The following is a 24,069-nucleotide window of genomic DNA, read 5'->3' as shown; positions in this document are numbered from 1 at the left end:
TTGGTCGTTTTTGAGACACTTGTTTGTCCCTCACCCCGACGACCACGTGGTCCCGCTCATCCTTCTGCGTGCCACAATCACAATTGTGGGCTCATCAAGTTACTCATCATAAAGGAAAGACGTGTTACCTGGAGCATCTTCTTGATCATGATCCAGGCACTCACTCATATTTGAGGAACTATTCATCCAACAACAACAACAAAGCAGAGGGAGCCAGCGCTTCTGTTGGAGCTACAGCGGACGATGAAGCCTTGTTCATTACTCAAGGGAAGTGAATGACAAGACTCCAATTCCAGCAGCGCCTTTCAAAATAAAATACAAATGACGGTGACGTGAGGAAACTGTATCTGCGCTGAACTAGTCGTTCCTTGAGATGACTCGTAGTTCTTAGCTCATTTTGAAGAGACGTTCAAAGAACGACCCCTCACCATTGAATATGTTCTTAACAGGTTCCCTGATCATATCGTATTATATCGTTGTGATGCCGCACTTCTAAAGCAACGTCGCCCGATGTTAAATGTGTCATTTTATTGGTCTCATGATCAATATTTTAGAGTGTAATGACAACCTAGCATAACATTCAGGACTTATGTGTCTGGCAAAAATGTTCATACGTTACATTGAACATGTGACAAGTTGTGTAACAAGATACACATTTGTCAGAATCAATGACGTCTTCATGATGGAAAGGTGGAGCCTTGTTTAAAAGTCTGACATGTGTTGCATTTGTTCAGCGTGACTCTGTCTGCTCATTTTGTTGTCTCTACAGAGACACATTACACTTGGGAGATTGGCTGTGATCCCAAAGAAACAAGAATGCAGCCCTGGACTTTGGCCATTCTGCACCTCTAAAGGGGCACATTTGATGGTTGACAGTCATATTGAAGGCCCCTGTACCGTGAACTGCAAAGACTCAGTACATATTTGTGGATCTGCCCATTTTTACACATTAGACTCGAACTCTAACTTGCTGACTTTACTGTTCTCTCTTTCAGGGTCCACAACCTTGAGGTCTTTGCTTCATTTGAAATGAAGAGGCTCACAATAAAATCAAACAGTTGCATGTGTATATTGTCTTGATTATTATTGTGGTGAAACTTTGTTTCAAGTGTCCTCCAGTATTGTGTGCGGGCTGAGTACACAATTGAAATGTATTAGTATGAACACATATTTGTACAGCAAAACCTGTACACCTGTAGCGGCCGGGATGAGGATCAGCACCTCCAAGTCTGAGGCCATGGTTCTCGACCGGAACACGGTGGTTTGCTCTCTCCAGGTTGGTGGAGAGTTCTTGCCTCAAGTGGCGGAGTTTAAGTATCTCGGGGTCTTGTTCTCGAGTGAGGGAAAAGGGGAGCGTGAGATTGATAGATGGGTTGGTGCAGCGGCAGCAGTGATGTGGCCGCTGTATTGGACCGTCGTGGTGAAGAGGGAGCTGAGTCACAAGACGAAGCTCTGTATTTACCGATCAATCTACGTTCCCACCTCACCAATGGTCACAAGCTTTGGGTCATGACCAAAAGGATGAGATCGCGGATACAAGCGGCTGAGATGAGTTTCCTCCGCAGGGTGGCTGGGCGCACCCTTAGAGATAGGGTGAGGAGTTCGGTCATCCGGGAGGAGCTCGGGGTGGAGCCGCTGCTCCTCCACATCGAGAGGAACCAGCTGAGGTGGCTCGGGCATCTGATCCGGATGCCCCCGGACGCCTCCCTGGGGAGGTGTTCCGGGCATGTCCTACCGGGAGGAGACCCCGGGGAAGACCCAGGACTCACTGGAGAGATTATGTCTCCGGTCTGGCCTGGGAACGCCTCGGGATCCCCCGGGAAGAGCTGGAGGGGGTTTGTGCGGACCGGGAAGTTTGGGCTTCCCTGCTCCGAATGCTGCCTCCGCGACCCGACCCCGGATAAGCGGCAGAAGAAGGTGAAGGTGACATATTTGTACAGCAAAACCACGTACACTGTAATTTGAGTGACACAAAAGCCTTTTTTCAGACTAAGACTGAATTATCTGTTCTGTCCACCTGTCATCGTCATGTAAATAAAAAAAAAATCAAGTCGTTGCTCAAATAACGTGCAGTTCTAAAATGTACCACTGGATGGTGCTATAAAAACCGTCTCCGTTGTTACTACGTTAGTTGCTTCTTTTTAAATGGTCATTTCACAGATGAACATGTCTCTCCTCGAGTACACAGTTAGTGACGATCAATGCTATTTTTATTTTTGTCTGTTGGTTGGTTTTCTCCCGCCTGATGTGTCATGCCAGGTGTATGTCGTGGGCAGAAGGCTTGAGCTCGATGTTGAGCTCCGCCCCGTTCTCCAGGCTGCAGCCACGGTATCTTGGATTTTTTAAAGGCTACAAATGACATCAATAAAAAAGACTGATTTATAAAATAATAATAAAATGAATTGAATTCAGTTAGAAACAAATCCAACCTCTAAATATACAGATTGCGAAATTCAACATATAAAAACATTAACTGTTACAACGCTGAATCGAAAACTTCAATGTTTCAATTTTTGATTTGTTCAGTTCACCGATCACTGTCCTGATGGCGCTGATCTACTCCCACAGTGGGGCTGCTGTTAAACCTTTCCTGCCTCCTCACCGGACCGTGGTCGGGCGTCACAGGGGAGGTGTTCCGTCACCTCCAAGGCTGGAGCGCGCACTCCAGGGTTTAATGTCCTTTTCGTCGGCTGGAGCTGGGACATGGATGAGTCGAGTCTTTGGTAGAGCGTTCTTATGGTTTATTTCTTCGTAGTTCGAACTTGACACGTACCGGGCACTTCTACACGTTTTTCTTCCCCAGAGAGACGTCAATCTCCCGGCAGCCCCTCCCACACGCAGCGGCCACACCACACATACACGAACAGCGGCAGACACTCCACACTCACTCCTACAACACTGCTGTTTCCGGGTGACGGGTGTGTGGGGGAGGGGTTCGAAAGTGAAAGTAAGAGACGCGCGGAACCAGAGGGTCCGATTCCCGTCTGATCTGAAGGCTGTTTTTCACTCCAATATTTCCAGTCTCTCCAGCTCCGATCATCCAGGCGGTGGTGGAACACACACACACACACACACACACACACGGGACTCACTGCTGTGGATCAACACACTGACATCGAACACAATCTGAGTTCACAACTTTGGACCGGAACAACTGAGCTCCGACATGGACCCGAGACTGAGGAGAGGAGCCTCGCTCACAGGTCAGTGACTTGGTTTGACTTGAGCCTCATGAGTCTGACGTCACCTTTGACATTCGAGGATCCGAGTAAAGACGCACTTGTTGACTGGAGTGTTTCTCTGAGGAAGATTGATCAGGAAACTGTGACGTGACCCAAATCAACAGCCGACGATGGCGCCATCTTGTGGCCAAATCTCTTGTTGTGGAAAAGTCCATTTGAGTTGGTCAGAAAACTGAGCATCCAAGTGGCTTCTCTCCCTTGGAAATGAGTCGTGGGCCAGTGCAGTGGAACATTGTGAACTAAGGCAGCAAACATGAACATGCAGGGTTGAATGGCGCCATTGAATGGTGTCTTTTCCCTCCAATATTCCACTGCACTGGGCGACAAGTCATTTCCAGAGAAGCTCCTGCTCTATGACGGTGTCCTGATCTGACCTCCTCAAACGTGTGTCTCTCTAGATGTGAAAGAAAACAACATGAGCACAGACATGTGGAAACAGAAGGAGAGTTAGAGGTGGTTCAATAGACAATATTGATTTGGCTTTGGTTCCTGAACACAATAGATATCAGACTTTTGAAAGGCTGCACCTCAGATTTGGTCCCACAGACGTCGTCTGTTGTGATCAACTGAGTCACTTGTTTCTTCACCATTCTGACACATGTTGAAGGTTGTTCAACAGGAAATCTGTTCCTTCACATCCTGAGCAGAAAACTCTGGAGGTGGAGACACAGTCTCGCTCATCAAGTATAAGACACAAAGAGAAGGTGGGAGCTGCAGATGGATGCAGTGATACCAGGTGTAGACTGGGAATGACCTTGTACGAAGGCAAAAGTCCTGTCTGGAGGGAGTTTGTTTCTTTTGGGAATCCTGCAGAGTAGAGAGAGCATCAGGAGAAGGTGGCTGTGTTGAGGTTCAAGCCTCTGGTGGCCAAGAAAACCATCACAGCTGACACCACATCTGCTCTGAGCTACACAATGGAGGAAGACATCGAAAGACATTTGACAGTTTGGAGAGAATCACAGCGAGACGACGATGACTCACCAAAGTTCTGAGCCAATGATTTATCAGTGCTCCCAGAACAAGGTGACCTGAACTTACAGGAGGAAGGGAAGTTTAGTACAACTGCTGTATAACTGCAGATGCAAAGACGCATGTGAATATATAAATATATTACAGGGACAGGAATCTAAGTGTTTGTGTATTTATGGAGGTATTTGTTCTTGGCTCTTTGGACTGAAGCAATAAAAAGTGCCCCAAAGACCAAACCACAGAGTCAGACGTCATGAGAAGAACAGCAGCAGCGTGTTCTGCTCTCAGTGAGTGAACACATGAATGTGGCTCTGAACACTGAAGAGAGTTTGGAGCTGCTTCAAGATTGTGTTGGATCTGATTGATGAAGGTGTTTGAAGTGCAGCCCCAGCTTCTATCCAAGTGTCTCTGCTGTGAGGACTCCAGACTGACACACACACAGCTCAGGAGATCAAGTGTGTGCTCCTCTGTCAGGACGTCAGGCTCCAGTCCCAGTCAAACACCACAGAGATCAGATGTTTGACGTGAAGCCATGAATGGTCCGAGGCTCAGCATGAAGTTGAGCTGAGACTGAGGTCAGTGAGGTCACAGAGAAGAAGCAGTGACTCAGATGAGCAGCAGGTTCTTCCATCCACCATCAGACCACACCATGCTGACCTCCATGGAGAATGTTGACATCACATGCGAGGGACTCTTCTGTCCACATCGTCTTTCTTCTCTCATGACTTTGTTGTGCTGCTGCTCTGAACCTGATGACTGAAGTTTGCCTGTTGACAAGAAGCACCAGTGATGCTGCTGTTGTGTTGGTGTGAAGGTTTGGACAGAGAGGAGGAAGCTCCTCCCACTAAAGCCCCTCTGGGTGAGGACCATGGCAGCCAGACCAGAGCTCAGAGGTGAGAAGATCAGTTCTCCTGTCAGAGCTCCAAACACTTGAAATCATTTCCACACTGCAACTTCTGTGTGTTCAGATCACTCACATCAGACGCCGCTGGACGAGGACACAGACCAGGACCTGCTCCCAGCTGTCAGTCTCTGAAGAGTGACGCGTCTATGGGAAGGATGATTGACTTCAGAGGAGGACAGGAGCATCAGAGGAGGAGCAGGTGAGAGACAGAGCAGGAGTAACACTGAGAGGACATGACATGGTCAGATGGTTGAAGTGTTGATCAGAGTTGTGTCTCCATCAGGATCCATCAGGAGAAACCAGAAGAGCCTGAACTCAGCTGTCAGTCTCTGAAGAGTGACGCGTCTATGGGAAGGATGATTGACTTCAGAGGAGGACAGGAGCATCAGAGGAGGAGCAGGTGAGAGACAGAGCAGGAGCAACACTGAGAGGACATCGCGTGGTCAGATGGTTGAAGTGTTCATCAGAGTTGTGTCTCCATCAGGATCCATCAGGAGAAACCAGAAGAGTCTGAGCTCAGCTCTCAGTCTCTGAAGAGTGATGTGTCTGTGAAGCCTCCTCTGAACTTCAAAGGTGGACAAGAGTCTTCAGGAGAGAGGTGAGCTCTTCTGTCCCTCTGTGACTCCACTGATGGGATTGTTGGGTCTGAACAAAGGTCTCTGAGGCTCCTTCACTCTGAGTCTGAGTTGGTCTTGGTTTGTCTCCTTCATCTGATGTTGCTTTCACTGGTCCTAAAAGCTGATGCAGATGGTTGTGGAGGAAAGTCAAAGAAGAACAAGCAGGAAAGTGTGCAAATGTGTTGCGTCAAGTGTTGACATGACTGAAGAGGGTGAAGAGTTTGGAATCAAACGTGGTCCATCTTCATACGAGTCTTTTAATGAGGAAGAGTAGGTCACGGGTCCCTCCCTCACTGTGCAGCGCTCACGCGTGCTGAACCCCTCCACTGCTGTTCGCTTCTCCTCTGCTTTCTGCTCCACTGTGGGGTGTTATGACGGAATCTGCATCCCTAACTACAGATGAGCTGGTGTTGGTGTCTGTATCTGTATCTGGACTCTACTTGCCGAACCATACTCCTTTGGCTGAATGACATCACTCGCGCTGCCCGGCAAAATGGAGAAAGGACTAACTACGTGTTTCTCTCAGCATATGGAAAGAAAGCTGGAGAGTGCACCAGCTCACCCTAAAATAGGAAGAAAAAACGGACACTTTTCCACCACACTGCCATGAAGCTGTCAAGTGAGGGCTTGAACCATTGGTGCGCTCCAATGTTTGACCGACCTCTGAGCTGGAAAAACTCCATGCTTTCATCACTTCACGCCTGGACTGTTGTTAGGCACTTTATCATGGGGTGAGCCAGACCTCTCTCACCTGTCTTCAACTGGTGCTCAATGCTGCTGCCCGTCTTCTAACAGGAACACGCAAACATGAACACATCACCCCCATTCTCTCGTCCCTGCGTTGGCTCCCTGTACAACGTAGGATCCATTTCAAAATCCTTTTGTTTGCGTCCAACCCACCTCAGTGACCTGATTCATCCCTGTGCGGTCGCTAATGTCTGCTAGTCAGCTGCTCTCAGTCGCTCCTGAAAGCAGACTTTGGTCAAGAGGCGACCAGACCTTCTCTGTAGCAGCACCAAAGCTTTGGAATCTCTGCACGTTCACCAGGCCTCCTCACTTCCTGTTTTTAAATCACTGATAAAAACTCATCTTTTTAGCCTGGCCTTCAAGAAAGTGTGATTTGACGTCACGTTTTTATCTTCTTGTGTTGTGCTGTTGTGACTTCATTGCATTTGACGTCTCACCCTCACCTGTACAGCACCTTGGACAACTTTGTTATAGAAAACGTGATTTATAAATAAAATGGATTTAGATGAAGTGTGAGCTGCACATGAGAGTCATGGAGTCTGGCTCTGAACACTGAGAGTCTTTTCACTGCCTCCCTTTGATGTTCTTCACAGAGAGGATCAGCAGCTCTCAGATGTTCTCAGTCTCCAGTGTGTCCAGCAGCATCAGACAGATCTGGACTCCACACTGCAGGTACGTTCAGGTGTTAGCTCCTCCTACTAACTCCAACAGCTGCTAACTCACCAGTCAGCTGCTTCTGCTGCTTCATGGAAGCTGTGAGTCCTGGACAACTTAGACCTGTTTGATGAAGAGTCTGGGCTGAAGCTCTTCTATTGCTTTAATTGACGCTGAAGATGTTGACTCTCTTGACATCATGTGACCTTGACTCTCCTGAAACTGAGACCTCTGTTGTGAACAGACGGCAACACAGATCCAACAGGTCCAGGTTAGACCTGGACTAAGACCTGCCTCCATTCAGGAGATTTGGGAGCAGGATTCTAGTGACCTCTGGAGGTCAGCATTTTTTTTTCGGTCACATGATCAGGTCACGTTTGTGTTTCAGCTGTTTGAGGAGACCGTCATGACCCTGGTGAAGAAGGAGCTGAAGAGAGCCCAAAGGTTCCTCAGTCCAGATGACCAGAAAAAACAGGATGATGAGGAAGAGGAGGAGTGTGAAGAGGAGCAGATGAGGAGCAGCAGGGAATCTCTCCTGCAGATCTTCATGAACATTCTGAGGAGCATGAAGGAGGAGAAGCTTGCTGATGTTCTGTGGAGCAGTAAGAGGATTTGAACCTTCAACCTGCTGAATATCTAAAAGTCCATTTGAGCTTGAAACAACTGGAGCTGATGAGAAGAACGATCTGAAGATTGATCAACTTCACCATCGAGAATCTTCTGATCATGTGACTTCTCTGTTCATTCAGGAAGTAGCGCTGGAGTGTGTGCAGGGCGACTGAAGAGGAGCCTGCAGAAGAAGTTCCGCAGTGTGTCTGAGGGGGTCGCTAGAGCAGGAAACTCTGCCCCTCTGAATCAGATCTACACAGAGCTCTACATCACTGAGGGGGGCACAGAGCAGGTCAACCAGGAGCACGAGGTCCGACAGATCGAAGCAGCAACCAGGAAGCAGACCAGACCAGGAACTACCATCAGACCAGAAGACCTCTTTAAAGCCTCACCTGACACAGACCCACCAATCAGGAGCCTGCTGACGAAGGGCGTGGCTGGCATTGGGAAGACCCTCCTGACACAGAAGCTGACTCTGGACTGGGCTGAAGACAAAGCCCACCACAACTTCCAGCTGGTGTTTCCTTTCACCTTCAGAGAGCTGAACCTGCTGAAAGAGAAGCAGTTGAGTTTGGTGGAACTTGTTCATCTCTTCTTTCCTGAAACCAAAGACTCAGGACTCAGCAGCTTTGAAGGAGTCCAGGTTCTGTTCATCTTGGACGGTCTGGACGAGTGTCGACTCCCTCTGGACTTCAACAGTCGGGTCCTGACAGCAGCTACAGAGTCCACCTCAGTAGACGTCCTGCTGACCAACCTCATCAGGGGGAAGCTGCTTCCCTCAGCTCAGCTCTGGATCACCACACGACCTGCAGCAGCCAATCAGATCCCTCCTGAGTGTGTGGACATGGTGACAGAGATCAGAGGGTTCACTGACCTCCAGAAGGAGGAGTACTTCAGGAAGAGGTTCAGAGATGAGGAGCAGACCACCATCATGTCTCACATCCGGAGCTCACGAAGCCTCTACATCATGTGTCACATCCCCATCTTCTGCTGGATCACTGCCACAGTTCTGGAGAACATGTTGAAGAGCAGAGAGACCGGAGAGCTGCCCAAGACCCTGACTGAGATGTACATCCACTTCCTGGTGGTTCAGGCCAAAGTCAAGAAGCTCAAGTACCATGGAGGAGCTGGGACCGACCCAGTTTGGGATCCTGAGAGCAGGAAGATGATGGAGTCTCTGGGAAAACTGGCTTTTGAGCAGCTGCAGAGAGGAAACTTGATCTTCTATGAATCAGACCTCACAGAGTGTGGCATCGACATCACAGCTGCTGCACTTTACTCAGGAATCTTCACACAGATCTTCAGAGAGGAGAGAGGACTGTACCAGGAGAAGGTCTTCTGCTTCATCCACCTGAGTCTTCAGGAGTTTCTGGCTGCTCTTCACGTCCACCTGAAGTTCTTCAACTCTGGAGTCAATGCTCTCCATTCACAACAAAAATCCGAACAGTCATGCATCTTCAGAAAGAAACTTCATCCAGGACAGTTCTACCAGTCAGCAACAAGTGTTGCTTTAGAAAGTCCAAATGGACATCTGGACTTGTTCCTGCGCTTCCTTCTGGGTCTTTCTCTGCAGACCAACCAGAGGCTCCTTCCAGGTTTGTTGACACAGACAGGAAGTAGCTCCTGGACCCATCAGAACACAGCCAAGCTCATCAAGAAGAAGATAAGGGAGAAAGCGTCTCCAGAGAGAATCATCAATCTGTTCCACTGTCTGAGTGAAGTGAAGGACACTTCTCTAGTGGAGCAGGTCCAACAGCAGCTGAGATCAGGACGTCTCTCCACAGATCAACTGTCTCCAGCTCAATGGTCCACCCTGGCCTTCATCTTACTGTCCTCAGAGGAAGATCTGGACGTGTTTGACCTGAAGAAATACTTTGCTCCAGATAAACGTCTCATTACGTTTGGCCAGAAGAATTATCCTCTTTCAGAGGAGGCTCTTGAGAGGCTGCTGCCGATGGTCCAAGCTTCAAAGAAAGTTCTGTAAGTGGATCAAACACTGAAACCTGAAACACCTCTGATGATGTGAACTAGGGCTGTTGCGTTATACTGCTATTGATGATCATCGCAGTGTTAAAAAATGAATTTTCAATGTCGTGTAAACGGCTCCATCTCCGACTGAAGCCGACATGCGGAACAGGAAAGTGAAGCGCTGACTCCTGGCGTCGTGCAACCGTGGGAACTGGTGCCGCCATGGTGCCAGTGATGAGTTTGCGCGTGTCGACTAGACAGAAATCCTGATGGATGACAACAAGCACGGCGCCTGCCGTCGTGAGCCTCCATCCTCTCCTCAAAGTTTGATGTCCTCATCCACGCTCAGCTTCTGAACACCACTCGTGCTCATCAGCACAGAGCGGGGAGTGAAGGTGCTTTTGAATGACAGAGAGGCAGATGTTCAGCGCTAAAATACCATCTACCGCCTCAGTTCTTCATCCTCCCACAACTTGTGTCAGACAGTCAGGGAAACCATTCATGGACAGAATTTGGATCAGGAGTGACAGAGCAGCGCTGCTCTAAAACTCCAGACCAGAGTCGTTCTGTTTCAACCCAAAGCTTCGTAGCAGTTCCATGGCTCCTCCAGGTTCCCACCGTTGGTTGAGTTGAAACATTCAAGCCCACAGACGTTCCATCTGGCTCCAAATCTGGCTCCGAGTCCTGCAGCAGTTTGAAACAACAATGAGCTCCCAGAGAGTCATGAGGCGCAGGGAAGAGGCTGAGACTCTGACAGTCCTCACTAGGAGACACTGTGTTCCACTCCAAAAAAATGCTGAGCTCATGGAGCTTGGAAAGGGGGGAAATCCAAGCTTGGCATTCAGCAGCCTGAAGATTTTGGACAGCAGAGAGAGTGAGTTGTATGAGCAGGGAAAGGAAGTGTTCCAGTCAGGTCTTCATTTTGAAACCTCAGTGATGACAGCAGTGGAGTGGAGAGGCTGTTCTTTCCTTTGGCAACTGGAGAGGAAACACACAACATCAAGTTACAGATGGATTTCACTGACTGCAGAATCGTTCTTCACATTTTGATCCATGTCATGAAAACATTGTTAGCGTGACGTGTTTTGCCCGCGATAATCGTCAAGCACAAATCTGATCTGGTTACAGCCCTAATGTCAACTGGACATGTTTCCTGATCCATGTATCAGCTGACTCAGCAGAGAGTTAAAGGAGCCCTATGACGCTGTGAGTTTGCCAGTTGATCGTCACATCATCATATACTGAAATTCACTTCTAAAAACCCAAACGTGACGTCGACACCAAACGGTCCGTGTCACGCAGTGCTTTTGCCCACAGATCTGATGATGGAACTAGAAGTGACTTCATAAAGCTGGTTCATGTATCCACAAAGCAGAACGTGAGCGATGACACTCGGCACTGTAAATTGTGTCACTGACAGGACTTTGAGAAGCCACTTTTGAACCATGGAGAGCTTCTGTCTTGAGAGATGAGGATGTGTGTGTTTGGCCCTGAGCTGTGTGTCTCTTCTCAAAACTGGCTGAGAAGGTTCCATGGATTCAGTAGCTCCTCACATCAGCATCTCAGTCAGGACTGTGAGGTCACATGGTTTCACCGTGACTGAGGTGTTAAAACTCTGCAACTGTTACCAGGACAACTTGAGAGTGGCTTCAGTTTCATGAACAAACAGGTTCATTTCAGCTCTCAATGCTTCCTGATGGATGTGTGTGGTCATTCTAAACCAGAACAGACTCGCACGGCCATTTTTGTAGTCCTTGTTGCTCATTCAGTATAAAACAGTGTTTGGAGAGAGACGGCCATTTTGTCAACTAACTTCATAACCTGACCTTTTTATTTTGACATGAAGCTGCTCCATTAGTGAGTGAGATCTGAAGACTACAGCAAAACACATTAGGGCTCCTTTAAAGACCTGAATGGAAAACAAGAGAAGAATTCTTGGTTTGGAAACAGTGAGATGATGTCATTTCCTGTTGGAGCTGCTGGATCTACTTTCATCTCTGAAACTGAATCATCTGGCTCATGATCCAAACATCAGCATGAATCAATGACTCAAATGACTCAGTAGTTCGTCTGCTCTTCTAGATATTTTTGCTGCACAATATTCAGGGGGAGCTGAAGATACAGTCTTCCCTTGAACAGACCACAACCCCAAGACTCACTGGTTCATCATGATGGTGTTGTTGACTTGGTGTTTGATCAAGTTGATCCTGACGGATATAAAAGTGCTTCAAATATTCCAACAATAATGTGATGATGATCTTCTGAATGGAAAGAGTTCAGTGGCTCATCACATCAAGTCTTTAAAGTCTTGTCACAATAGAGGATTGAAAAAGTCTCACTTGTTGATGACACTCGTCTCTTTCACAGACTGAGCTGCTGTGGACTGTCAGAGAGAAGTGGTTCCCTTCTGTCCTCAGTCCTCAGCTCTCCGTCCTCTAGTCTGACACAACTGGACCTGAGCTTCAATGAAGACCTGAAGGATGCAGGAGTGGAGCTGCTGTCTGCTGGACTGAAGAGTCCACACTGTCACCTGGAGACTCTCAGGTCAGACATGTTGATCAATATTTATTGATCTGGAAACACGTTTAGAGACACTTTAGCGATTCTTCTGATGTTACAGTTCCATTTCTAGATTTCACTTCGTCTTTGGCTCAGAAATTCACTTCCTCTTTTTCTGCTCATTTTCTGATCCAGTTTCCAAAGAAATGATCCACTTTTCTGAAGTCTTTCTGAAACAACATGGACTGTTTAGTGGCTATTTCTTGTCCATCATAGTGACTGATGTTTGTCATGTTGCTGAGAAAACAGTTCGTTTTCTCTTCTTGTCCAGGTGTTTTCTACTTCACTACAGTTTGACTTTGTTTCTCTCAAGTCTCCATTTCTGCTTCACACATTCCTCCAGTGGATTTATGGTTTGATATTGAAGATATTGAGGACAATGTTCTTCTGCTCCAATAGAATCATCATCTCTGCAGCTCATGTTCATGATATTGGAGCAGAATCACACTGTTTTTCATCAGAGCTCTTTTCTCTGTTGGGTCCACTGAGTTTGACTTTGAAATGTTTTGTCATCATCATCTCCATGTTTCTTTTCTCTTGTTGCTCTGTTGACCAATAATAGGAGTAAAAATCACTGTGGCCTCACAACAGTCGCAGTGTTTCAGACATGTTTGATCAAGTTGATCCTGACTGATATAAATGTGCTTCAAATATTCCAACAATAATGTGATGATGAGCTTTTGGATGGAAAGAGTTCAGTGGCTCCTCACATCAAGTCTTTAAAGTCGTCACAATAGAGGATTGAAAAAGTCTCACTTGTTGATGACACTCGTCTCTTTCACAGACTGAGCTGCTGTGGACTGTCAGAGAGAAGTGGTTCCCTTCTGTCCTCAGTCCTCAGCTCTCCGTCCTCTAGTCTGACACAACTGGACCTGAGTAAGAACATCAACCTGAAGGATGCAGGAGTGGAGCTGCTGTCTGCTGGACTGAAGAGTCCACACTGTCACCTGGAGACTCTCAGGTCAGAACACATCATCTGTCCAGCTTCACAGGTGAAATGTGAAAGTCAGAGGTGGAGACTGTAGCTTCAGAGAGTCACAGTTTTCTCATCACTTTGCTCCAACACTCCAGTGAGCTGTGTTGTGCTGAGTCAGCAAAGTTGGCATCAAACAGAACATGGTGTGAGGTTGAGAGGACCAGAGGAAGATTCTCTGAACAAAGAGCCACTGAATGAATAGATCACCATCAACTCATTTGTGTGCGTGTGTGTGTGTGTGTGTGTGTGTGTGTGTGTGTGTGTGTGTGTGTGTGTGTGTGTGTTGCTGACCTTCAGCTCCTTTGAGTCTTTGTCCACTACTGATGTCACAACTGGCGACTCACGAGGGGAAACATGTTCATTCCATCAACATGCAGCTGAAATGTGATGCACAAACACAATGACGCAACATTGTGAGCAGCTTCAACACACCATCCACACATTCTCAGCACCTCTGTGGTTGGAACTGACTGCAGGCAGCGGAGAGAAAAGAAAAAGAAAAACTCCAGGTTTGAGGATCAGACTCACCAGCGGGTGGCGCTCCGTCTATTGTTGAACACAGCGTGTCAGCAGTGGTGTTCAATGGTCAGGTGTTTCAGTCATGGTGCTTCACTCCAGCGCAGAGCCAGATGAGGCTCCAAGTGACATTGTCATGGTGCAGCCAGTTGTTTAGCCTTCCATGAAATGATATTTCTATCGACTGTTTGGAGTTTCTGCTTGTGAAAGAGCAGAAACTCAAGGACATGTGACCTGCGTGTTTAAATGAAGGGAGGCGCTGGGGAACCCAACATCTGGAGAGCCCAACATCTGCGCTCAATCCCACGTGGTTTGGGATGTAGAGAAGAAATGTGCCTGGATTCCTGCTTCTGGATTCATTTGTTCATCCTCCATGTTTCAGTCTTGCGCACGTTTTCGGAAATGAGGCCCCAGGTGATGACCTGAGCACCTTCATGACTGTTGTCCTGTCTAGCAGTTAGTTTCAAGTGTGATCATCAAGAAGAGGAAGATTCATCAGTAGAAGCTCCTACATTTCTACCACAATGATCTTCTGAATGGAAAGAGTTCAGTGGCTCCTCACATCAAGTCTTTCAAGTCTTGTCACAATAGAGGATTGAAAAAGTCTCACTTGTTGATGACACTCGTCTCTTTCACAGACTGAGCTGCTGTGGACTGTCAGAGAGAAGTGGTTCCCTTCTGTCCTCAGTCCTCAGCTCTCCGTCCTCTAGTCTGACACAACTGGACCTGAGCTCCAACAGGGACCTGAAGGATGCAGGAGTGGAGCTGCTGTCTGCTGGACTGAAGAGTCCACACTGTCACCTGGAGACTCTCAGGTCAGAACACATCATCTCCTCTCTTCAGTTCTGCTCCACATCTGGACGGTTCTTCTGTTCTCAGGTTTTTTTGAGAACACATTCTCCTTCATTACAGTCTGTCAGGGTGCATGATGTCAGAGAGAGGCTGTGCTTCTCTGGCCTCAGCTCTGACCTCTAACCCCTCCCACCTGAGAGAGCTGGACCTGAGCTACAACTATCCAGAAGGACCAGGACTGGAGCTGTTGTCTGTTGGACTGGAGAGTCCAGACTGGAGGCTGGAGACTCTCAGGTATGGACAGAGCAGCAGAAGTGACTGACTGAGCTCCAAAGAGCTTCAGACTGAACATGTGATCCAGGAGCAGACAGAGAGGATGTGGGTGTGTGAGGCTGCTCAGACTCTTTGAACTGAGCACATGAATCCAAACACATGACATGTTCTCCTGCTGGACACCAGTGGAAGCACCAAGGAGACAGTAGAGACTGAGCAGATGTTTAGAGATCCATCTTTGTTGTCATCAACACAGTCATGAAAGAGCCGTCCACTTAGCAGCAGGAGTAGTCCTGAAACATCTGAAGTCACATGGATCTGCTCTCATCCTTCTCTCTCTTTCTTCCTCCAGGCTGTACAACTGGGGACCAGGGTGGTTATAGATCTGACCAGAAGAAGTGTGAGTGTTTGATTGATCCATGAGAACTGCTGGACTCTGTCAGCTTCTAGTGGAGCAGCTGTGATGTTGGTGACATCATGTGAGCCTTGAATCTGCTGCTGGAACTTGTCTTCATCAAGTCCAGGTCACTGGCCAGAACACTGCTCACCAACATGGTGTCCAGCAGAAGCTGGTTGTCCAGCAGCAGCTAGTGAGGAGCCTCCGTGCAGATCTAGAAGCAGCACTGTTGACTTTCCTCATCATCACATATGGAGTCATTCACTCTCTTCAGTCTTTGACTCCAGAGTCACATGAGTTTGGAAGATCATCACCTTCTCACTGGAGTCTGAAGATCTCAGTGTTCTTCCACCATCATCACCGCACCTGTCTTGCAATCTGTCCCCTTAAGATGGGACCATCACTCCAAAAATACTGCATACATGTTCACAAATAAAGTGATATTGATGGACAGAGAAAATAACAATACGGCCCATAGAGAAAAAGCTCAGCGCTTAGAACAACGGCTTCACCAGACTCGGATCATCTACACAGCACATTGCCCAGGTGTCAAAATAAAGCGAGTCACAGATCACATCTTATTTTATTGGAAACGTCCTCAATAGAAAGAAGAGCACTTTTTTTGAAGATGGTGAAAAAGCAGGGGACAAGGATCCTACTATCTGTGCATCATATGGGCCATATGGGTTTCTTTGTTGAATCACGGTGATAAAACAGCTGCTGTTCTAACAAACAACAGATATTGGTCACCACACTGGGCAGGGATGTCCTCTTAGCCCTCTGTGGTTTGTTTTAGCCATGGAGCCTCTTGCTCTGGCTCTGAGATCAGACAAGTCCTTAACAGGTAAACAGAGAGGAGATGAAGAAGACAAGTCTCCTTATACGCCGATGATTTGCTCATTTCTCTATCACAAACACAGACAGCAATTCCAAACATTCTAGATTTGGTAAAACTATTTGGGGAAATATCAGGATATAAACTGAACCGCAAAAATAAATAAACAAATAAATTCTTTTTTTCATTTTACTTTTATTTCATATTTTTGTCATGTGTATAATTTTTTCATCAGTGAAAATTCAAGAAAAAGAACATTGAAAGAAAATAAATAATAATGATGCTGTCGTGCATCAGACACTTGACCATTACATGGTAAGTTGCCGTCTTGTCTCGCAGGAGGGTCTAAGTGTCCCAAAATCAGAGGGATAAATTTATATGGCCTGTTCCATTCAATGGGTTTTGGGATGACGTCATCCAAAAGGACTCGATGAGTGGACAACCCAGTGGTCCGCCTCTTGACAGCAATGATCGGCATCGATCGGTGTGCTATGGATGATGAGTTCTTTGGAGGCTTGTAAGGGCGTATTTGATTCGAGCCGGTCATGGACAGTGACATGATCCGTGCGCAATGCATTGTGGGAAGTTGATGTGTCCAGAATGTCTCCGACTTCATCGCCACCAAAGAGAACCTGGAGAACAGAGCCAGGCGCCGCGCAGTTGCTTCTGAACTAACTGATGAACTGCCTGATGTGGTCTTTGTCGCTGCCCTATTCCCTTCTTCGTCCCGATTCCCTTCCAGAGATCGTTTTCATGATGTCATTTCCTGCCCACATGCGTCACTGCACGAACGTTGTGCGCTTCATCGAATCGTCGAGAGAAGCAGGTTGTACTCCACATCTGTCCGCTATGAAGATTAACCATCCCAAATTAATCGGTTATCACATCCAACCTCCGACATCCGTGAAACTGCTGGAGATTAATTGAATGAGAAGATGAGGCCCATTCTAAATGGTTCTCAGTTAAACTTGTATGAGAAGATTAAAAAGTGCGATGCTCTACTGCACAGATATTTAACCTTTACTGAACAGGAGCAGTGAGACCAAAGGAGAGTAAGTCTGACTTCACAGCAAGACAGAGTCAATGAGCATCACGACCGGTCGTGGTGAAAGCGTTCTAAACACCACGCCTGGAACAGAGGACTTGGGTAAGAATGTTCTCAATAGCCTTGCGTCAAAAGCTCGAAGACATGCTGAATATATTATCCAGAAGTTATCCAAAAATGGCGATGGTTGGAATATGAATGGTGAATTTATATATTCAGGAAATGCTGTAAAAGGTTCTCACGTGATTGATATATTCAAGCACCTTTCCCTACCGGATAAGGAAACAAGTTCTTCATCACCTGAGGGAGTTTCTTGTCACTTTATTAAAACTAAACATCCCTCTTACACTGCTCCAGAAGCGAGGGCTCAATATCAGAGACTTAAATCGGATGCTATCTTGCGACAGAAAAGCACAGCTGAGAGAGGGTCTCTCTCCCCGAAGGACCTTAAAATAGCACCCCAGCGTCGCACGTCTCGTGTTATGGTTGTCTTGTACACAATTATTGTCTTTTGTCCCAGACAAAATAAGATCAGTCACACATTACAATAGTCTTTTAAATACAGAAGAGAACCGTTTTGCTGTTTCCACAGACAGTTTTCACATCTTTTGAGACATTGTTGACGTCTTTTCACATAGGGTCGTTTTCGATGGTATCACGACTGTATAGACTATGTAGTTTTTCGAAAGACCCTCCAGCACGATGACAGAGATAGAAGACGCAATGATGACTGCATACAAACGATAGAGGGTGCTGTAGTTGACCCTTGTGGTACTTGATGTCTCGTGAATGTTTCTCGAGAAACTTCAAAATATTTTCAGGGTAATGAGAAAAGTAGGGCCATAGTCCAAATGAGTCAAAGAAAGTTGCTCGATGGAAAGTTGTGTCATTGGCAGCGTGAATAAATCCAGTTCTGCTCATGTGCATTCAACGGATTTCTAGTGTGGGCGAGCCATGTTACTCTCCAAGATTTTAAAATATATCAGAGCTCCCTCTGGACTTCCTCTTGGCTTGTCTGCTTCTGTCAACTGACCTCTGTGTTACACGTCCTTCATGATAAGATGGCTATTCCTCCTGATCCGTCCTGTCTCTGTCGATCGCTCAGCCCTCTCACGGTACAACTGAACATAGCCGAGGCTGCGTAACCCACCGCTGATTTGAGATGGGGTTTCGCTATCGCTATACTTCTTGTTACACATTTCATTAGGACAACGAACCAATGTCCAAACATGTGTAGGGTTTTTCCTTTATTGAAGTTCCTGCAACACAGTCACACGTCACTCGTCTGCAGGTTCATCCTCGCTAATGAGTTTTTCCGCAGCCGATGCGAGGGTTTAGGGCAGAGGATGTTGCCATGCTGCCATGAGCTCGGTGCTCCCCCCGGTGGTTGATGGACTGATGGACTGACGTGACGATGATTTTTGTTGCATGTATCCTGCTGTGTATTTATGAAATTATTCATTTGTGCCTGTCTGTGATCTTCATGTTGTCTGTGATTTGGATGTCATGTGTCCAGGTCTGAGAGAACAGATATTTCATCCATGCTATATGTCTTGCACTGGAGCATATTTGACAATAAAGCTACCTACCTACCCACCCGAGCAGCCTTCAGCCGTCCTTGACATGCCTGACTAAATGTCTGCGCCTATTCGCGAATCTGTGCATGTATCCAAAGATAATTTTACAAAAATAATACAAAACGTTATAAAATAATAATAATTGAGGGGTGCCAATACTTGTGCGTCCCACACTCTCATCAACAGAGGTGACACAGAACGAAACATTTTTGAGAAGAGGGAAGCGATGCCTCGTTCGTCCAACACCGGAGCACGGTAGAAACCCGGCAGATCTCCTCCCACCTGTTTGTCATAATATTGTACAAATCTGTGCGGCTCGTCTCTGAAGCCTACATGAAGCAGCGTGTCTGTTTAGGACTCGGTCTGCAGAGGCGGCTTATCTCTCTGGTGTTCCATGATGAATGCATTTCCAGACGTTGACACAAGGATTATATAGTCTCCTCTCAAGTAAGTGGTCTACAGTGTAGAGTCCTCGCCACCTTTCCAAAGGTGAAATTGACCGGTTTGTTCAGATCTGATTGAATTTGAATCTGAATATTGTCAATGTGGTTTTTGGCTACGAGAAGCGAGAACCTTGCAAACTACAGAAACAACCTCAGGTTCAACCTCCGGTGAGTATTTTTCCAGTCAGTCTACGAGTAGGAACCACTGTCCAAGGACACAGAGCCTAAAACCAACTCCTCAATGAAAGAAGAAGACAGATTAATTTCATCACTGACACTCTCAATGTTGAAATTAACAGAACACATGGGACACTTTCATCCCTTTTTGGAAGAGGCTGAAACCTTTATCAAACGAATCAGCCTCATACAACACACCAAGGGCAAAAGCAGACAAAGGAAATCCCTCCTCCTGATGTCCCGCAACAACAGGTCCTTCACACCTGTGACCACAACCCACCGGCAGAATGCCTCCACCGTTTCACCCACTGAACACGGCAGTTGGGTCAGAAACATGTCAGACAGGACCGTGTGTAACGAGTCAAGGGAAGTAGGAGCAGGAGCCACGTATGGAGGACGTGGAGACTGGACCCAAACGCAAGTGGTGAAAGCCACAGCGGGGCAGGAGCAAAATTAGAAATATTTTAATAATTAAACAAACAATAAAACACAACTGAAAGCGTCACCGAACCGGGACAAACAAAAAAACAAATCCTGAGAGTGCAAACGGAAAAACTAAAACTAGTAGAAGTCCAAAAGCACGAGTAAAAAGTCCAAACAGAAAGCGTCACCGAACCGGGAGAAACAAACGAACACAAATCTGGAAACTGACTAAAACACAATGAACGGAGAATCACAAAAGAAACCAGGGAGCTAAATGAGCTAGCTAGCATGAGAGACCGAAACAATGCGAACCAGGAGTTAAATTAGCTCCGAACCGGGAGAAAAACGAACACAAATCTGGAAACTGACTAAAACACAATGAACGGAGAATCACAAAAGAAACCAGGGAGCTAAATGAGCTAGCTAGCATGAGAGACCGAAACAATGCGAACCAGGAGTTAAATTAGCTCCGAACCGGGAGAAACAAACGAACACAAATCTGGAAACTGACTAAAACACAATGAACGGAGAATCACAAAAGAAACCAGGGAGCTAAATGAGCTAGCTAGCATGAGAGACCGAAACAATGAGAACCAGGAGTTAAATTAGCTCCGAACCGGGAGAAAAACGAACACAAATCTGGAAACTGACTAAAACACAATGAACGGAGAATCACAAAAGAAACCAGGGAGCTAAATGAGCTAGCTAGCATGAGAGACCGAAACAATGAGAACCAGGAGTTAAATGAGCTAGCTAGCACACAGCACAAGAAGCCGAACAGAGAGGGAGAGACACGAGAACCAGGAGTTACCACGGGGATTAAGGAGTCCAAAATCACAGGAAACAGAGGACACATCACCAGGAACATGGAAACAAAGAACAACAATCTCACACACGGTGCTGGAGCCCAGGTGCTCTAATGCACAGGTGATCAGTAGTTAATCGGCTCCAGCCGTGTGCCAAAGGAACAGGGAGAAACGCAAAACATGGCTCAGGGACACTGAGCCAGGAAGCGGAGTCATGACACCGTGACCAAGGTTGAGATGGATGTGCTGTCCAAAGGCCTGAACTTTACAGTTGCTCCAGAACGCATACCCGTAGTTGAGCTCATAACTGCCACAGAAACTGCCATATGCAAAATGTCAGACTCTGAGGCTGAAGAAATACGGGTTAAAATGTCAGCGGCACTGAGCAACGCACAAATCCCTCCATCCAATCTAACAAGGGAAGAAAAACAGGCTGTGACAGCACTTCAGAAGGACAGCAATGTCACTATCCGACCAGCAGACAGAGGCAGATGCACGGCGGTTATGAACACAACTATCACAGTCAGATGGAAAGCCTGTTAAACGACACATGCGAACCCTTAAAAAGGGATCCCACCAACTCATACAAGAAGATGGGGATGGACTGTCGGCAAACGCTTGAGAAGTCCAAATCGTTGGACCGTTTCCTTTACTACCGCTTATAGCCAGGGGAAGACATCCCGCGCATTTACGGTCTCCCTAAGGTCCACAAGGCAGGAGCGCCTTTTAAGACCTACTGTCAGCAGCATTAACTCTGTGACATACAACACTGCCAAACATCTAGCCTCACTCTTGGCACCGCTGGTAGGTCACAACACCCACCACATCATCAATTCAACAGACTTTGCACAAAAAATACAGGGAACTAAACTAGATGTGGATGAGACCATGGTGTCATATGATGTCACGTCGCTTTTCACACGTATCCCCAGCAACAAAGCGGTCGCCGCGGTAAGAAGGAAACTCAGCCACGATCTCAGTCCACCTGACAAAACCAGTCTGTCACCAGAGAACATGTGTGAGTTGTTGGACATTTGCCTCACCACCACCTACTTCCAATACGATGGATCCTTTTACAGACAAAAACACGGTTGCGAACCTGTACATAGAAGAAGTTGAGGACACTGCTTTGGCTTCATACAAGGCAACGCCACCCAGCTGTTGGTTCAGATATGTTGATGACACCTGGGTCCTAATCAAAAAGGAAGAAGTGGAACCCTTCACACAACACATCAACTTGGTGGACGGACACATCAAATTCACCGGAGAAGATGTGGAAAACAACCGGCTACCTTTTCTGGACTGTGCTGGTAACATTGAAGCAGACAGGAGCCTCAGCATCGAAGCGTACAGGAAACCAACACACACCGACCAATACCTCCAGTTTGACTCTCACCACCCACTTGAACAAAAACTTGGAGTGAGAACAATGAGACATCGAGCCCAAAACATCCCCAGCTCAGCTAGGGGGAGAGAGAAGGAGCAGATTCACATCAGAAATGCCCTTCAAAAATGTGGCTCCCCAAAACATCAGGGAACACAATCAGAACAAGGAAAACAATGTCCAGCGCCGTAACAGCATTGTTATTACGTGGCCCGGGTCTTTGAGAAACTCCGAAGAATCTTTAGCAAACATGAAGTCCGGGTTCAGTTCAAACCATGCAACACCTTAAGACAGAAACTCGTCCATCCCAAGGACAAAACGCCTCACCACAAAAGGAGCAATGTGGTTTATGCAGTCCAGTGCAGCCACGAGTGCCCAGACCTTTACACTGGAGAAACTAAACAACCTCTCCACAAAAGAATGGCCCAACACAGGAGAGCCAACTCCTCTGGACAAGACTCAGCAGTCCATTTACATCTAGAGGACAAGAAACACTCTTTTGAAGACAACAATGTCCACATTTTGGCAAAAGAAGACCGGTGGTTTGAAAGAGGAAAAACCTTCTCTAAACAGAGGTGGAGGACTGAGACGCCATCTTTCATCCTCATACAATGCTGTCCTGAACACCCTCCCCAGGCAGATTTAGCCACTGATCGAGGCATGGACAGGTCCTTCACACCGGGACAGTGTGGTATCAACATCTGAACAGCCCCACCTGGGCTACATGGCCCATCAATACCCATCCCCAATGGGCAGGGGACCCATAAACCCATCCCCATTAACATTAGCTGACTCTTGTCACCCATCACACTGGACTGGCTCCACCCCTGTGCATCAACATCTTTGCCCTCAACTGGCCTAATATAAGCCTGGACTCCAGCCCAGCTCCAGACGAAGCCTCCTGGATAGGAGGCGAAACCTTTTGTTAGACTGTTACCGAGTCCGCTTGACCTGATTCAAACCTTTGCTGCGTGATGACCCGGATAACTGAGCACTCTCACAAACATTCCCTTTGATTCCCACCGTTCTCCAAAGTGGTGCATATGCTACTATGAGCTGCAGTCTTACGACATCGCTGGAACAGTTGAGATGGTAAACGGATTTACGGGGAGCTGTCGCTTAGCAACACCCGCTGGTCCGAGAGACATTCGGAATGATAACAAATGATCATCCATTTCACTGAGCTAGATGAGCAGCCTTTCTCAGGTGTCGTTTTTGCGGAGACGGAAACGACCAGACCTGTCGCCATTTTGGATTCGGGTGCAACTTGCGATAGCTGCTAGAATTGAAAACTTTTGAAAACGACGTCCAGAAAGGAAACTTTGGTAAATGCAGTGCTCTCTGTCTCGGAGTCCCGCTACCGGCGGCCAGTATGTAAATATCTCACATAGCAAAGTCTCAAGAGATTCACCAAACTGCGACGTCTCATCGAATTAAATGTTTTTCAGTTGTTCTTTTGACAGAATAGTTGCTGCATTTGTTGTAGAATAATTTGACGTGCATCATTAGGGACACAGTTAGTTAAATTCTAACTTGTTTCTCACTAGCAACAATAAATAAACCGACGATTGCATCCCGCTGCTTCTGTGGTTCCTTCTGCCTTCCTCTACGTCCTGAGAAGTGTGTAACCCGCTGGCCGGACTGCACCTTCAGCAAAGTTTTTTTTTTTTTCCTTCTTGAAGAGGTTTCTTAAATTGTGTCTGAATTCAAATGATTTAATGCTTCATGTTTTCACATCATGTACACGGAAGCGCTCATCATTTTGATGACAATTTCATTGTAAATCCATCAAGATCAAGAGGTTTATTCGTCACACATACAGCTATACAGGTACAACACATGGTGAAATTCTTTGTGTCCCTGCGTGTGACACTGGCTGATCGGTATTGGTGATCGGCAGCAAAAACCCTGATCAGCGCATCCCGACTACAAATGCAAGTTGAGGGTGCCCACGTTCCATGCTGTAGTGGAGCAGAAGGAGGCTGCTGGAGGACAATGGAGATCACGCTGATGCTCGAGATCCTTTGTTTTTGGCGACATGGAAAAGTGAAGTGAGTGAATGTTGTGATCAGAGACCTGAGGGTGAATGCTGAATGTGTTGTAGATAATAGTGAGTCGGTGAAGGTCTGTTCTGTCTGAACTGTTGGGACAGTTGC

General features: G+C 46.9%; 1 protein-coding gene across 3 annotated transcripts in view; it reads left to right on the top strand.

Annotated features, from left to right (window-relative positions):
* Positions 1-2,869: 2,869 nt before the first annotated feature.
* LOC128762776 (NACHT, LRR and PYD domains-containing protein 12-like) overlaps positions 2,870-24,069 on the top strand; it is a 65,293-nt gene continuing 44,093 nt past the window's right edge. The window contains exons 1-13 of one of the 3 annotated variants that reach the window (XM_053873281.1): positions 2,870-3,203; positions 5,026-5,104; positions 5,180-5,314; positions 5,399-5,515; positions 5,600-5,713; positions 7,073-7,151; positions 7,522-7,735; positions 7,883-9,722; positions 12,078-12,254; positions 13,054-13,230; positions 14,400-14,576; positions 14,674-14,847; positions 15,179-18,687. In XM_053873281.1, coding sequence (XP_053729256.1) covers positions 3,167-3,203; positions 5,026-5,104; positions 5,180-5,314; positions 5,399-5,515; positions 5,600-5,713; positions 7,073-7,151; positions 7,522-7,735; positions 7,883-9,722; positions 12,078-12,254; positions 13,054-13,230; positions 14,400-14,576; positions 14,674-14,847; positions 15,179-15,209 — 3,351 coding nt within the window. In that variant the 5' untranslated portion in view covers positions 2,870-3,166 and the 3' untranslated portion in view covers positions 15,210-18,687. Of the gene's footprint in view, positions 3,204-5,025; positions 5,105-5,179; positions 5,315-5,398; positions 5,516-5,599; positions 5,714-7,072; positions 7,152-7,521; positions 7,736-7,882; positions 9,723-12,077; positions 12,255-13,053; positions 13,231-14,399; positions 14,577-14,673; positions 14,848-15,178; positions 18,688-24,069 lie in introns of those variants that run through there. The other 2 variants (XM_053871688.1, XM_053872415.1) reach the window with 2 other exon arrangements.

Source organism: Synchiropus splendidus, chromosome 1 (genome assembly GCF_027744825.2).
Source record: "Synchiropus splendidus isolate RoL2022-P1 chromosome 1, RoL_Sspl_1.0, whole genome shotgun sequence".
NCBI classification, from domain to species: Eukaryota; Metazoa; Chordata; class Actinopteri; order Syngnathiformes; family Callionymidae; genus Synchiropus; species Synchiropus splendidus.
The sequence above is the reverse complement of the archived record's forward strand: the minus strand, read 5'-3'. Positions and strand labels throughout refer to the sequence as shown.